This window comes from Dermacentor silvarum, chromosome 1, assembly GCF_013339745.2.
Source record: "Dermacentor silvarum isolate Dsil-2018 chromosome 1, BIME_Dsil_1.4, whole genome shotgun sequence".
Classification (NCBI taxonomy): domain Eukaryota; kingdom Metazoa; phylum Arthropoda; class Arachnida; order Ixodida; family Ixodidae; genus Dermacentor; species Dermacentor silvarum.
In genome coordinates, this window is record NC_051154.1 from 195,550,320 (window position 1) to 195,565,174 (window position 14,855).

Consider the following 14,855-nt stretch of genomic DNA (forward strand, 5'->3'; position numbering starts at 1 on the left):
GGAGCTTTACGTCGCTGGAACTGGGGCTTGTGTTTCTGCAAGGTCACACAGGTCTGCCGGCTTTTTTCGACCTCATTGCTCGTCTAATATCGCGTGCCACCGCCGATAGACGCATAGGCGCGTATATGCGCGGTGACGTGTGATTGCCGCGTATGTGGGGTTATCATTTAAAAAACAAAGCGAAGCAAAACAAAACACGAGCACATAAATGAATCATAATGACCCTTTGCTCGTAACAAATTAAGAAATACTGTTTTTAGCGCAGCCTTCTAATGCGTCAGTTCTTCGGCAATCACTCAACACTGTGATGAGCCATCGGTTGCCAATATACGAGGTCGACGCTATGTTACAACAGCCAACCAGTGCCTTGAGTGATTGCCGAAAGCATCAGGTGATAAGTGATTAGGTGAGGCGCTTCGTGTACACTGAATCCCGCAAACAGATGCATTCTTACTGACAAACGATATGCAAAGATATATATATATATATATATATATATATATATATATATATATATATATATATATAAAAGAAAGAACGGGGATCTGTGCTGCTGCCAGTTATCTGACGTCCACGCCTGTAATTTTTTTAACGGTTCGCCATTGGTCGTTCTGTTCCTTCTACTTTTATTCCACAAATACTACCACGGCGTTATCATACTGATGTACCAGCGCCTAGTCACGCTGACATGTATCCTATGTTAACAGGGCCGATGGAATGCAGCAATGATTTTCGCACGTTTCAACTTAAATTCCCTTCTTATCGTTTCCCGCTACGCAGCGCTAGATTCTGGATATAACGTAGGCAGGGCGCTGGTCGGGCCATGACAAAGTATGAAAGGAATCTCTCCCTTATTGTTGTCCAACTCATTCTTTGCCTATATACTGACGTGATACAATCAAAAATGCGAACAGTTCATATGTACGCAGGGACCAAATTCACAAAGCTTTTTTTTTTCTTTTTTTTAAGCACTGCTTATTATGAGTTGGACATTATCGCTGTCATTATTTGGTGACACCAAAAGTGTTTTGCCCTGTAGGAGAAACAGGCGGCCGCCTAGGGCAGCACTTCGGCAAAGGCGCAGGGCCCCTCTTCGCCTCTCAGCGTGCATCATAGTGAGGAGTTGACTTGATTTACACTTCAAAGTTAATAAACTCGCTCACCTTTCATCAACTGATTACTGATTGATGATAAATGACGAAATTAAGCAAAACAGCAAATAGAGTGTTCGCATTTTGTTCCATCTATCCGCATTTTATTCAGGCCGCTTGGTAGTGCTAAATGATTCGAGGCGAATAAGAAAACCAGCTCAGAACTCCAAGACCAACTTTGGGCCGTCTAGCGAGCCATGGATGCCATGCGGGAGCAACAGCTCCCAATGGCCATCTAGGCGGCCCCAGGCCCGGGCCTCCCAATCGCCAGATTTCAAATAAAGTTATGTCGCTCGCTCGAATAAGAAAACCAAGGGTTGAATTCACTAAGCGTTTTGTTTGTATGAACTTTCGTCGCTGACTGACCGTCTTCACTGATAATATGTTCGCTGTCATAATTGGCCGGCGCCAGGACTTAGGAATCGCTGAAGCGTAGGAAGTGCTTTGTGAATGCGGGTCAACTTTGTGCCTCCAAAATGCAGAATAATATTCTTTGTGCGTGGTTTCCTGTGCGAGCTTGCAGATGCAGGATGTCTTTCAAAATTTTCTTTAATGCTTCTACAAATTTATGCATCGATGTCTCGCCATTTTGAGTGATGGCAACTGGTCAATAAACCCACATATGCTACCTGAAGGCATCAATGTTGCCGGATTCGAGCCCTCGTTATGTAATGAACGAGAAGAAAGGGAACCGAGGGGCCCAATTTTTATTAATCATATCATAAGAAGCCAACAAACAATGACACCAGGAACAACATAGGGGAAATCATTTGTACTTACTAATTGAATTAAAGAAAATGATAAATTAACAGAAATTAAAGTGGATGAAAAAACAACTGTCCGCACGTGGTGTCATTGTTTGCTGGTGTCATTGTTTGTTGCCTTCTTATGATCCTGCATGCAACGTATCTCTATAACAATCAGCCCATAAGCGAAGAGTGCGATATATTTAGTATGCGCAAAATATCCGCCGCAAGATCTGCAGCAGGTTAGAACTCCAACAGACGGCACGAGCAGAGACGGGCTTAGCGAAGCACGTTTCTAGGCCAAGGTGACTAGTCACCAAAACTCGCGAGGAGATTTATGGGTCGGGTTTTATAAGCTCCGTAATGCGACCATGCTTCCAGACGTCAGATGCAGAAGGTAGCGTTGTACGCGGAAAGAAGGATCTGACGTATTTCTCTCGCGATATGAAACGGCGCGGAGCATGGAATCTCTTCTGGACTAGCAGCTCAGCGCATTGAGTCCGATTATTGCAGCATCCATCTCTTGTAACAGGAGCGGCGTGTCAAGACAGTTCGTTTTATATTGATGGTGGCGTGCAACGTCCAGATGACACACTTGCACAAAGCGTGCTTTTACCAGCGTTGTGTAGCATTTCTCAACAGAATAGCTCTCGGATATCACATATACGTGGAGCTTATTTATTTATTTATTTATTTATTTATTTATTTATTTATTTATTTATTTATTTATTTATTTATTTATTTATTTATTTATTTATCTTTATGTGTTCATGATCATACTTTATCAAAATTACCTGGAGGGGAGGGTGAAGCTTTGTGAATGCAACCCGTATCTGTTACGCCTGAATAATTTGTCGCATGATCTGCTATAATGGCCCGTGCAGACTAAGTTTCACTTTCCAGGCATCTAATTATTCATCAACAGAACACCATTGAATCTCCGCCTGACACTAATTGACTGGAGATGAATGGCACGGGGAATGTAAATAGTGATTCTCAGCCTCTCGACAGGTAAAAATGACTTCAGGCCACAGGCAGCGTTGATTGCCTCGCAGGTTGTTTTCTGATGCCCTTGACAAGATTCTCCCCACTAAGATCGACCAGAAGTGATATTTTGTCTTACGCACGTGGCAAGGAAAAAGGTGTTGGCAGCCAGGGTGTAGTTCACAAAAGGCGAGAAGAGGATGTCACTCGAGATGTTGTCGTAGGCCCTCAGCAATCCACCTGAGCAAAACAGAAACCAGCGTGTTGGGCCCCTTTGCAGTGCTCGTCATACACTGCAAAGGTAACTTGAAAAATCAGGACCCCCCGTATTCACACACATAAAAAATGTTCTTTTGCTAGAACTGTTCGTAGAAGTACATGCCAGTCAATCGCGATATAGAATACATTATCGGCGAACGCGGCCAGCCATTGGCAAGGAGCATTTACGAACGAAAAGCTCTGTGAATTCGATGCCAGGGTCCATATTCACAAAGAAGTACTTAAGCATTGTTCGCAACAGCAGATGTGAGCCAACCGTGACGTTGGACGTATTATTGAAAGCGGCTGGCCAATAGTATACGGCATTTGCGAAGAAAAATCTTTGTGAATTCATCCCCGAATAGCCGAATTCACGAAGGCATGGATAAAAACTAGCCAGCGGTTAAGGATATTAGACGGTGAGGGTCCTGTCCATGTGTTTACCTAGAATTAGCTATAAAGCACAAACAGAAACAAAAGCACAGACAAGGAAATGTGTGGAAAGGAAGGAAACGAACTGTTCGCTTACTGAACATGTGCGTGTTCTCAGTGAGGAAGTAGGTGTGTCCGCATATGAGCCAAGCCATGCTAATCGCCTGCACGCCCTGCGCTGCACCCAACTCCGGAGGCTCCACGGGGTCCGTGAGACGGCGCAGGTTGCGAGCGAATGAGAACGACAGCAGACAGTTGGTCAGGCAACCTGTGCAGCGGTAGTCACAAAAGCTCAAATAAAGTGAGAGTCTGGCGTTAATAGAAAAAAAAAACAGTTTCCGATGATACTTTTCGAATTATTCGATACATACAAAAGCGTATGCTTAAAGAAATCACACGATGACTATTGTAAAACAAAGAAAAAGAAACGCTTCATCATATTTTTGGTCAAGTATACTTTGTTACTCGTGTTTAGTTTTGTATGCACCCGTTATTCGTTATCGGCTGATGTATTCGCTGACTCGTTAGTGCGATTGTCTCGGGCCTGTATTTAGCAAACTTTCTTGGGACTTAGCAAGACTTATTACACAATCTCGGTCCTGATATTATGATGAAATGTTTTTAAGGGATGACAAAATGTCTGCTAGGTCCCTTTGCCCTACAAACTAGTGCTGAAAATCAGAAATCATTCCTAATTTCAACCCAAACTTTGGCACAGGCAGCTGTTTTTATGTATATTTTATTGGCGTCATGATATCACAGGCGAGTAGAGTACGTTGCATCCAGTGATTGATCCTCAGAAATTACTGCTGATAAAGCAGCAATATGCCCAAATGAATTAAAATGAGAAACCCATAGGAGAATAAAAAAACTAAAGCTGTACACATGCAAACGCTCTTGTCATGATTGTCACAATGTGTGCGTACAATAAGCATTTATATAGGTGTGCGCACTAAAACTGTCACCCAGAACATACAAAAACCACGATTAAAACTAACATATCAGGAAAAGCGTGAACATTCCCACCTCGACCAGGAACCAAGTTTAGTCGCGCAAAAACATTAAGTACACACACGAAAAAAATAGGCACAAGCTTGCACTAGGCCGCGCAAAGCTCAAGACACAGTGAAGCTGGCCGATTGATTGCGTCTCTTGGTCGTAGGTAGGTTATCTCTCTCGCTTTCTTTCTTTCTTTCTCTATTTCTTTCTTTCTCTCTCTCGCTCTCATTTTCTTTTTCTCGCTCCCAAAGGAAGTTGTGTTGAAATCGTCAGTACAATGCAACCATATGGTCCCCATAAATGCGCGTTCTGCAAGCGTGGGTGTATAGCGCAGTGGTTATGAAACTCGCCTTCAGACCGAGGGTACCCGGGTTTGAATCCTGCCTTGCCAAGAACGTTAATTCTGTTTTATTTATTTATTTCTCTCGGGCGGCGAGCGCAGATGCGCCAAGATGACGTCACGGCGCATGCGCAGTAGCGCGCAGCTGGGGGGAGCTCGGCAGAGCCGTGTCTGTGTGGCGTCGCCTGGTTACCATGGCTACGGCGCCGCAGTTTCGTGCCGCACGGACATATTACGGCTGGCTTAAACTGCGGAAGAAGACGGCGACGCTCGAGCCATTGCTGATGATGATAATTTCGTGGCACACGCACAAATTACGGCTGGCTTAAACAGCTTCACTGTTAAAAAAAATGCAAAGGCGGTATGGAGATGACAAAACAGCTCGAAATCACAACAAAAAATAGAAACGTTATGCAAGCACCACACAGAGCCAATAATGAGGCTACTCCCTGCTAGAAAATCTCGAACATATTTAAGTACGCGCCTGTGCTCAGCAGCCTAACTTCACGGTCCGGCCACTGTTTTTAAAGGAATACATAAATATTGTACCTGCACCAGGCAGAGCTTTCTGGGCGTTGTCCTCCACTCGCATGTCCAGAATGGTGGCTACAAGTATGACGCTAACAAGCACGCACAGAGTGATTCTAAAAAAAGAAAAGAAAATAGAACAATCAAACAGTTACCGAACAAAGAAGCCTGGCCGTTCACATGCATGAACACTATTTCATAGAATCTTTAAAAAAAGAGAGGGAAAGCCTCATGGCTCTCAATCTACTACTTGCCTTGTCCATAAAGTAAATTAGTTAGTACCACATCAGACTGTCAGTAAATGCAGCGTAGATGTACGTAATTTAAGTTTGATACATTTTTTTTCTTGAGCACGAACGATATGCATTTGACAAGTGCTGACATTTCGAACTCAGACATGCAACTGTAGCTGTTTGGGCGACTTACATGAGGAAAACCTGCAGTCCGCTAATCGACACGTCTTCTTTGACTACACAGCGGCTAACTTGTGTCTTCGCACCAATCGACTTCGAAGATGCTGCGAGGATAAACAAAAGGGCAGAAAGTGTGTTAGATGGCTCACTCATTCACCACCAGCTTTAAACATAGTATGTTATTAGCTCGTGTTCAGAGTTACTTCAACGCTATAGAATGTCCACGCAACTCAACAACATTCCCAAGACCGCAAGCGGCGATTTGCATTGCAGTGTGCATCCCGCCCATTACTGCTCTTTACAGCAATCAAATTCCTCCGCAAAACTCAAGTCACTTATAGCAGGTTGTCCAGCAGAGTCATACATAGAACTTTAAGCTTCACAATCCTGATACAAACGCTATAAGTTCGTCGACCACACAATTTTCTCGAAATGAGTGTACTACAGAGCGGTAGAAAACATAATGAGTGCCAGATGACGAAAGCGAGAGCGAGGGCTGTAAGCTTTGCCTTTCCTGTAAGCATTACCTGTAGCCTAGCTAAGCACATAGCGTGCTAGCATGTCAGCGCGCGCGAGTTTAAGTGCACGGGTACGATGGACACCCTGGGCGATTTTTTTATGCAAGGGTAATTTAAAGAGAAAATTTGTCAGGATTGGCGTGTTGTGCTTCTCAAGTGTTTTTTTCACCATCCACAGAAGTGGCTGCGCTGCACCGCAGCGCAGAATGCAGCTAAGACCACGAGTTATGTCTGTTGTGTTTCATCTGCAGCGGACAGCACCGAGTGCCTCTTATTATGCTTAGTCTTTAACTCGGCTTAGAGATAGGCAGCCTATTCGTTTACATGAAGCGGTTATGCACAGCGCCCACAAACACCTACTTACGTTACAAGCCTGCACTTCACGTGATACATAGTAACGCCATGCTACCAAGGCCGAAGTGCCATTGCAAACTGTGCTTTGCAAAAAGGGTTTGTACGCGCCAACTTTTACCAGTGTCTGGCTTTCGAAGTACGGTCCGCCGGCATTCACAGATTTTGACACGTCACATGACTTGCAGGCCCGGAAGTTATCTTAGGTAGTCTTGCGCTTATGAGTATCTAGGAAAGCTCGCGAACCATCTCACATAGTCTCGCTAAACCTCTGGTAGACCCGGGAATCGCTATTTGAACTGCTCGATTGCGGGCCCGACGCTATGCCGGTAAAGCCACGTGCTCACCAGCGCAAGCGTTTCCTCAGGGAACATAGCAATGCGTGCAAACCGAGAGGTGCACGCCGACATGCCGGAGCTAAGAGCGCCGTTACAGCCATGAACGACACTTTTTATGCTTTGTACTTCACTTAAATGCTACGAGAAGCATAGCGAGAGTGCATCTTGAAACGCGTGTGGTCTAACGATGAGAGCGTTCGTCATCTACTCCTCGATTACCCAGGGCAATTGGAGAAAAGAACTACATGTAATTGATCCCCACCAACCTTTCACACTCGTAAATTTGCTCGGCCTTTGGTCATCGAAAACAGCACAGAGAAAAGCATCGAACGAACTTGCATATTTCATTGAAGAAACAGGAATAATAAACGTGTACTATAGGTGCCGCATCGGGTGATGTTATGTAAGCGCAATCCACTTTCATCATTTGTATGTATGCGCTCTAGTTGTTTAATATGTGTATCATAATCAGCTGGTGTGATGAAGCCCAATTTTTACTGTTGTGTGTCTGTGCGTGTATTATGTGATCTGTGTATTTTCTTCATCTGCATGCCTATTCATCTTGGACCGCGCCATGGTCTCGTGCACGTGTTCCCGTTTTTAATTTTATCTTTGTGTGTGTCTGTGCCTTTCATCTTTCCACTCTGTCTAGGACAATCTGTGTACTTCATTTTCCCTATATAACTCTGCCCTAGATTTTCCTAAGATGTGCCGTTATTTCTTATTTTCCAATATTTTTCTTATTTATTTTGATAATACGGGAAAACAATTAGCGGTAACCACTATAGCTGACTAAATATCTTTCTTTTATTTTTATTTCGATAAAAAATAAGGAGCGCGCGTATGTTTGCACAAAACTGAAGGTGTGCGTATGTGACCATTCACTCTCATATTCACCGTCACCCCTAGAAATATGACGCGAATATGAACCTGCACGTGAACGTGATACTTACTGTGAGCGACCACATTTTGCACGTCGTCGAGAGTGCAAACAGAGGGCACGCAGACACCCAGTCGAAATTTGCGGCTCTCCGGAGAGACACGATACACGATCCGAGTCATCCGCTGTGGGGAGCACAAATGAAGTAGCATGTAAAATGAAAGTCAACGCGCAAGGCATGGATGCTTCTTGCAATGCATGTGCTTGTTAACCACCCTAACGCTAAAAAAGAGCCATGCCAATCAGTATACTAACTCAAGAAAGCACTGACTCCAGTGTGCCTCTTGTCATACATACTATGCGATTTTTGTTTGTTCATTTAGACGCATATAGAAAGCATGAAGTTGATATTTTTCTCAAATATTAATAATATTATGATATCTAGAGAAAGCTAAGGAACGAATGTAAAGTTATCGCGCAATGTATATCCTAGTTCACTCGGATATTTATTGTGGTGAGTGCGGTAATCAGTGAACTGCGTAGCAAGCTCCGTAGAACGGCAGGAAACTAGAGACTGCTGCGCCTCTTTCTAATTCTCTTGACCATGTGTCATTCGCTGATTACCAAGGAACAACTTTAACAATAGATTTGCTTCATATGCCTGTCTCAGTTTCGTGAACTACCGCAAATGCATCATCGCATTATTCATCGTTTGTTTTGTACAATGCCTCAGAGTGTGTTACTAAGTATCTTTCTATCCTATTCCTATTCTAAGTATGGTTCCACGTTCTGCATCCCGCATCAATCATAACCTCAGCTCAAAAGCCCACATTGCTGGTTTAAGAATTTATTAACCTGCCTGACGCACTCTCACATGGCAGCGGTACTAAACTTTTCAACCTTACACGGAGCTGGGAATGAATAGCCAATTCAGGTATATTTTCTTTCGCAGTAACTCACTGGCCGGTCCCCATCGCTTAGAATATTTTGTTTGTACCGATTGCATGCTACCTGCTCCTACGAACCTACCGTAACAAGTGCTTTGTGAATGATGATCAGCAATACGCCACCACAGAGAGAGAGCGAGAGAGGGAAGGCAGGGAGGTTAACCAGAAGCGAGTTTCCGGTTTGCTACCCTGCACTGGGGTGGCAGATATAGGGGTTGGAAAGAGAACAGAGAGAAAGAGGGAACCAATGCCGCTATATAAATACCGGAATCGCTCTAGAGTATGCGAACTGCTTTGTGAACAATCATCGCTCCAGTGTGCGAAATACTTTGTGACTATTTATGAACCACCACGACTCCCGCCATCAATGCGGGCCTTGAGCCTGTGTTGATTATGATTTGGGTAGCGTATTGCTGATGATTATTACCAAAGCAGTTCGCTAGCTATAGAGTGACTCTCAAATACAGGCGCCGGCCAGTCGGGACAGTGCATACCGATTAGGAAATGAAGGTGGCTAGTTAATGACAGAGTCCTCACAAACAAAAAAATGTCTTGTAAATTTGGCTCACACCCTAAAGCCACGAAAATTTTTGTCTTTACGGAGTGTTTTCGCCTTCGCTCTCATCTTGTTCCTACTATTAATGACGGGCCGCCATGCATTCTCAAGAATCCCGCTTTGGTAAAAAAGGATCCGGAATTACGGACCGAATTCACAAAGCATTTCGTTTGCGAGATTTGTTTGTCAATGACCACCGAAAACATTGGTCATTGACCTCTCATGTACCTTTCATTTTCTGTCATTATTGGCAATATCGAACAGTTATCAGAGATGTCAACTTTTTAAATCGAGGCATGGTCCGCGCACATGCCAAGGACCGCAATCACAAATTTTTCCGTTCGTAAGCTTCGTTTGTCATTGTCCGGCCGTCTTCGCTAATTATATGACCGACATCACGATTGGCTGACATTTGTTCAAAGTCATAGTGTAAGACTTTTTCTTTCAATACGGGCCCGGCAGCCGCTTAGCAACGGCGCGATCGTTGAAACACTGCTTGCGGTTCCGCGATCACCGTACTTGCCTTAGGGTGCCTGAGCAGCGTCGACAGGTGCGCCGAGGCATCAGTCTCGTTGTTGAACATCTCCTGGACATTGTGGCCCGACGAGAGGAAGACGGTGCAGTACTTGCCACGGTACAGCTCTTGCGTCTTGTACTCCGCGATCAGGTCGAGACACTCGTCGTAGGAGCCGATGGACGCCATACGCCCTTCCAGAAGGCCCTCGGGTAGCTTGCCCGATGCATCCATCACTGCGCAATAAACCGGAGGTTATGACTCAGATTGCTCTGAGCTTGTTCGCGATTTGAGAAACCAGTTGTACAGCCACAGTCCACAGACGTACCCTTTAGAAATAGCCGCGTGCAGTTGTGAGGGCAGTTTTGAGAATCTGCAATTTTTGTATTTCTGCTATTTGTTTTGAGAAATCAGCTATTCCCCGTGTAAAAATGGACTGAACACACCGTAAATTCTTTGGGACGTCTAGCACAGCTTTTCTTTTTTGAAATAAGAAAAGGACATAATAATGAAGTCACTGACCATTCAGAAACTCGCGTGCAATTTGCGATCACACGGATCGTGCAACTTTACCACTGATTTGGAGCCGTATAGAACCTTCAAATTTGCCGACATACAAGCTTGTGAAGGGCATGCAAAAATAGCATTATTTGATACTATTCTACCGCCTTTGGCAGCGATTTGTCTTTCCAAGCATGACGGAATCCCGCGAATACACACAAAGTGCCTCGAGCGGCCAGTCGCGCGGCAATTTTTAGTTTATTCGCGGGCTCCTTTCAGGCTTGGAGAAACACTTTTATGTAGCACGTATTAAGCAACAGAAAGCTGTATCGGGAGTTTTTCATGGTGCTGTACAATATTCTCATTGGCACTTTTCATCTGATTATAATGTTTGAGAAGTTGATTTATTAATTAAAACTAATGATGTAATTAGGCAGAATGCAACAAATAATCTGAGTATCTCCAAGCGACAGCAAACAACATTACCTTGGTTCTGACCATCCACATGGCGTTTGCATATTTTTAAGGTTCGGCTAAAGTTACGTGGGATACCCTATATACTAATTTCACATTGGATTCTGGGCCCGATGCATCCGCATTCACAAACCTAGATATTCCAGGAAACCAGCGAGCTCGCGAGGCCGCGCGGGAGAAACCATTAGACAACTCCGCACAAGGCCCGCACAAGGCCCCGCGAAAACTGTACAGGAATAGCGCCACACGAAGAGTATGACCATGAAGGACACAGCTGAAGAGGCGAAAACCCGCCGCGGTGGCTATGTTGTTGGGCTGCTAAGCATGAGGTCGCGGGATCAAATCCCGGCCGCGGCGGCCGCATTTCGATGGGGGCGAAATGCAAAAACGTCCGTGTCCCGTGCATTGGGGGCACGTTAAAGAACCCCTGGTGGTCAAAATTAATGAGTTCCCCGCTGCGGCGTGCCTCATAATCAAATCGTGGTTTTGGCACGTAAAACCCCAGAATTCAATTCGAAAAGGCGAAAGCACAGCGCAAGACTGCGTTTAAAAGCCTGCTGCCGGAAGAACCTGACCCCATCTAGCAAGGATAGGGACGAGTGGACAAAGCCTGCCTGCGCAGAGTGAGAACTGCAGCACGGCCCTGTGAGGTTAGAGCTCTTTGACAAGAGGAGAAGCTCCAGTGCAGCTGACTATTAGGGACGGCTGTTTAAGATGCAGCAGTGGAGCACGCGCAGACACATTTCACCTAATGTGGGATTGCCCAGGGCCCATGATTATTATTATTATTATTTGGTTTCCACACATATAACACAAGGACCCGAAGGAACTAGGGAGGGAGCAAGCTGACAACTGCCACCGAGAGGGGCACAACGCCTGCCTACTCTTTCAGGAGGAGTAAATAGAGGAAACGAAAATAGGAGAAAAGAAAAGAGTAAATAAAGAAATGACGGAGACACACACAGAACAAAACAAAATACAAATAATGTCTATAAACGGGGGGCCAAGTCAGTGCCCTTCAGAAAAGTTAGCAGGGCTCGATGGGCCTGGTCACGTCGGGAAGCGCACCCCCTTGGAAATAGGCAATCGTCAAGGGTCGCACATTGCAGCCCAATAAGTATATATCGAGGCATGGACGGAAAGCATCCAGAAGCTTCTACCCCAATGCTACCGCTGTAAAGTTGGTGGATAAGGCCAAGCGGGCAACCAGAGCACAGAAAACGCATCTTGGACTCCCGCTTGGATTACTCAAAGTAAATATGGTTGTTAATGTACTTTTAACCACAACTCTTCAAAAGAAACCCGTCCCCTTTTCCTTTCCCTTCCTCCCAAGATGGTAACTACCAAGATGGAAGGTCGTACCCGTGTACAGGAAATAAAACACTGTTTCCACCATCACCTCCCATTTCTGACATAAAATAGTGGTATTAGACACCGCGCTATGCACCTGCTTCATTTCTCCTTTCTCCGGTAGTAGTATACATGTATATGAATAAGGAGAAAGAAATCCGGTGTCTCGGTGCTGTCGCAATTGATTTCTTTCTGTTTGTGCAACGCCAACAGGACTTTCAAATAAGGACGGAACGCTTCCACCTTCCTCGACACATACGCACCGTCTAGCGAAGATATCATCGCGCATACGCTTCAGTTTTCGCACATTTGTTAGGCACACAAAGTTGCTCCGGGTTTCTCTCGCTTCCTTGGTATATTTTAGTTTTCATTTCTGTTTCTGTTGCGAATCTCTCTTTCGGAAAATCATGTAACCCACATTTGGCTCGCACTGCGCTGGCTCCGTTTCCAAACCGGTCGCCGCCAGGATCTCCTCGTACGAGCCGAATCTTCCTCGAGCGTCTCGTTCCGCCTTGTACCTCGATCGAAGACGCACGCTAAGCGGTCGGCAGAAAACGCGCGCAAAATGTTCTCCGGTGTGGAGCGCCACAAACATTCCAGGTCGCGAGTTCGCACAGCACGGTCACTGCCAGTGGCGTAGCCAGGAATTTTTTCGCGCCGGAGGGGCGTGAGGGGGACGGGAGTTAGGCGAATGTTGTCGCACATCTTTTTAGTCAGCGTTCCTGGTACGAAAAAAATTAGGGGGGGGGGGGGGGGGGGCGGAGGGCACGTGTCTGATGATGTGCCCCCCTTCCCTGGCTACACCCGGGGTTCCTGCCCAAGGTGCGAGCTGCTCCACCACAGGGCTTAAGTAAAACCGTACATGTATACACACGTCTTGGTAACTGTCACGTTGTTTCAGTGATCGCTTCCCGACCATTCAAATATAAGAGTGGCATAGCTAGAGGACTCCGCTGTACCATCTTCCTCGAGACCTCGCTGAAATGTGGCTTCTTGACTATACGGAAGAATGCTCTGTTCATAGCGGCTTGACAAGTACAGAACTAGAGAAAAGAATGGAAATGTGTTATTTGGCTGCAGTCTCCCTAGTTTCTTTTGGCTTCAAATCGTGTAGTTGCGTCGACGCTTGGCTTTCGAGGGTGAAAACTTCGAAGTATGTCGGGTTCCGGATGGATAATTGGTTATATTTGTCAACGGGTTAGTTGTCGGCGGTGGGATGAATTCCGCATGAATGTGAAAGCAGCGGCGTGAAAACACTTCGTATAGTCTGGTATCAGCAGGGAGCTTAGCTACAATCACACGACCTATCAGAGCTTGCCTTGCAGTTAGACCCATTGTAAAAAAACTAATCATACGGGAGGGCTCTCTCTCTCTCTTCTTTTTTATGTCTTACCGCCTCCTCTCCTCAGTGTAGGGTCGCAACCCGGGTTTTCCATTTTGGGTAACCTCCCTGCCTTTCTCTCTTTTTGTTCGTATCTGTCTCTCTCCCTTTCTTTGCAAGAACATTTTAGGGAAATTGATTTGTTTCTCGTGTTGCTTGCTATGACAAATATTGGGCTGCAGCTTCAATTCTCCTTTTCAACTTGAAAGGAGCAGCTGATGTCGAATGAAGCCTCCAGAATTACCATTTCACACACATTTAAAATAAATAAATAAATAAATAAATAAATAAATAAATAAATAAATAAATAAATAAATAAATAAATATTACATCAGTCGAAGAAGTTAGCAGCATGAACAGACATTTCCTCCGAAGTTTACAAAATATCGAGCAATCCTTTCAGACAAAATGTGAAAGGAAAACATTACACATTCCTTTGTCTTCGACAACCGATGCAAACATCCACACATTGATGTGGCCTGCGCACTATTATTGTTGCGCCCAGCAAGCCCGACAACGTATTTTTAATTATAACAATAGCAAGGACACCTGGCCCCAGCAGGTTCGAAATTCGCAGGCAGCTGGTAGAAACTTTTCTCTACCCTTTAAGGCAGAAGCACAACACCGAAAAATAAAATGGCTGCATGTAAAATATGCGAGTCTGCAAAACTACCGCATCGGGGCACGGACGGTGGTGAATTATACATTTGTAAGCGCATTCTACGTTCACATACGTAAAAGAGCTGTCGAGTGAAACATGTGCTTTTGTATCGCGCGCGTGCTTCGAGTAGCGACGACCGTTTGCGTTCTCAACTTTGTACGATGGTGGGGAGAGCCACCGTCGAGTCAATGACCTGCGACCTGCTAACTCTCAACCGGCTGTCGCGTATCATTTGGTGCATCTTCGCACGTTACCATCGGCAGCGAAGCTAAAATAGCGGTGTGGACTATAAAAGCTAACACAACTCACTTCTGACCACCGAAGTTCGCGACTTTTTCCCTGAAATGGCACCGATAACGTAAAGTGCCATTGCGTGTATACGATAGAGCGCTCTCGACGTCAGCTAACGGTCGTTTTTCGTAGAACCCTGGCGTGCGCACGCTATCATCGACGCCTTGACAATAGTGGGGCGACGGTGCGGAATCGCCTTTCCCTCTCGATCCATTACCCGCTAGACACATGACCCCAGATCG

At 45.3% G+C, this 14,855-nt stretch overlaps 1 protein-coding gene across 1 annotated transcript in view; it reads right to left on the bottom strand.

Annotated features, from left to right (window-relative positions):
• The window catches only part of LOC119436269 (O-acyltransferase like protein-like), a 49,287-nt gene that overhangs the window by 19,683 nt on the left and 14,749 nt on the right, over nucleotides 1-14,855 (bottom strand). Inside the window, exons 2-7 of the mRNA XM_037703072.2 lie at nucleotides 9,965-10,191; nucleotides 8,012-8,123; nucleotides 5,865-5,955; nucleotides 5,460-5,554; nucleotides 3,669-3,839; nucleotides 3,025-3,121 (exon numbers count right to left, since the gene is read on the bottom strand). Coding sequence (XP_037559000.1) covers nucleotides 3,025-3,121; nucleotides 3,669-3,839; nucleotides 5,460-5,554; nucleotides 5,865-5,955; nucleotides 8,012-8,123; nucleotides 9,965-10,191 — 793 coding nt within the window. The remainder of the gene's footprint in view (nucleotides 1-3,024; nucleotides 3,122-3,668; nucleotides 3,840-5,459; nucleotides 5,555-5,864; nucleotides 5,956-8,011; nucleotides 8,124-9,964; nucleotides 10,192-14,855) is intronic.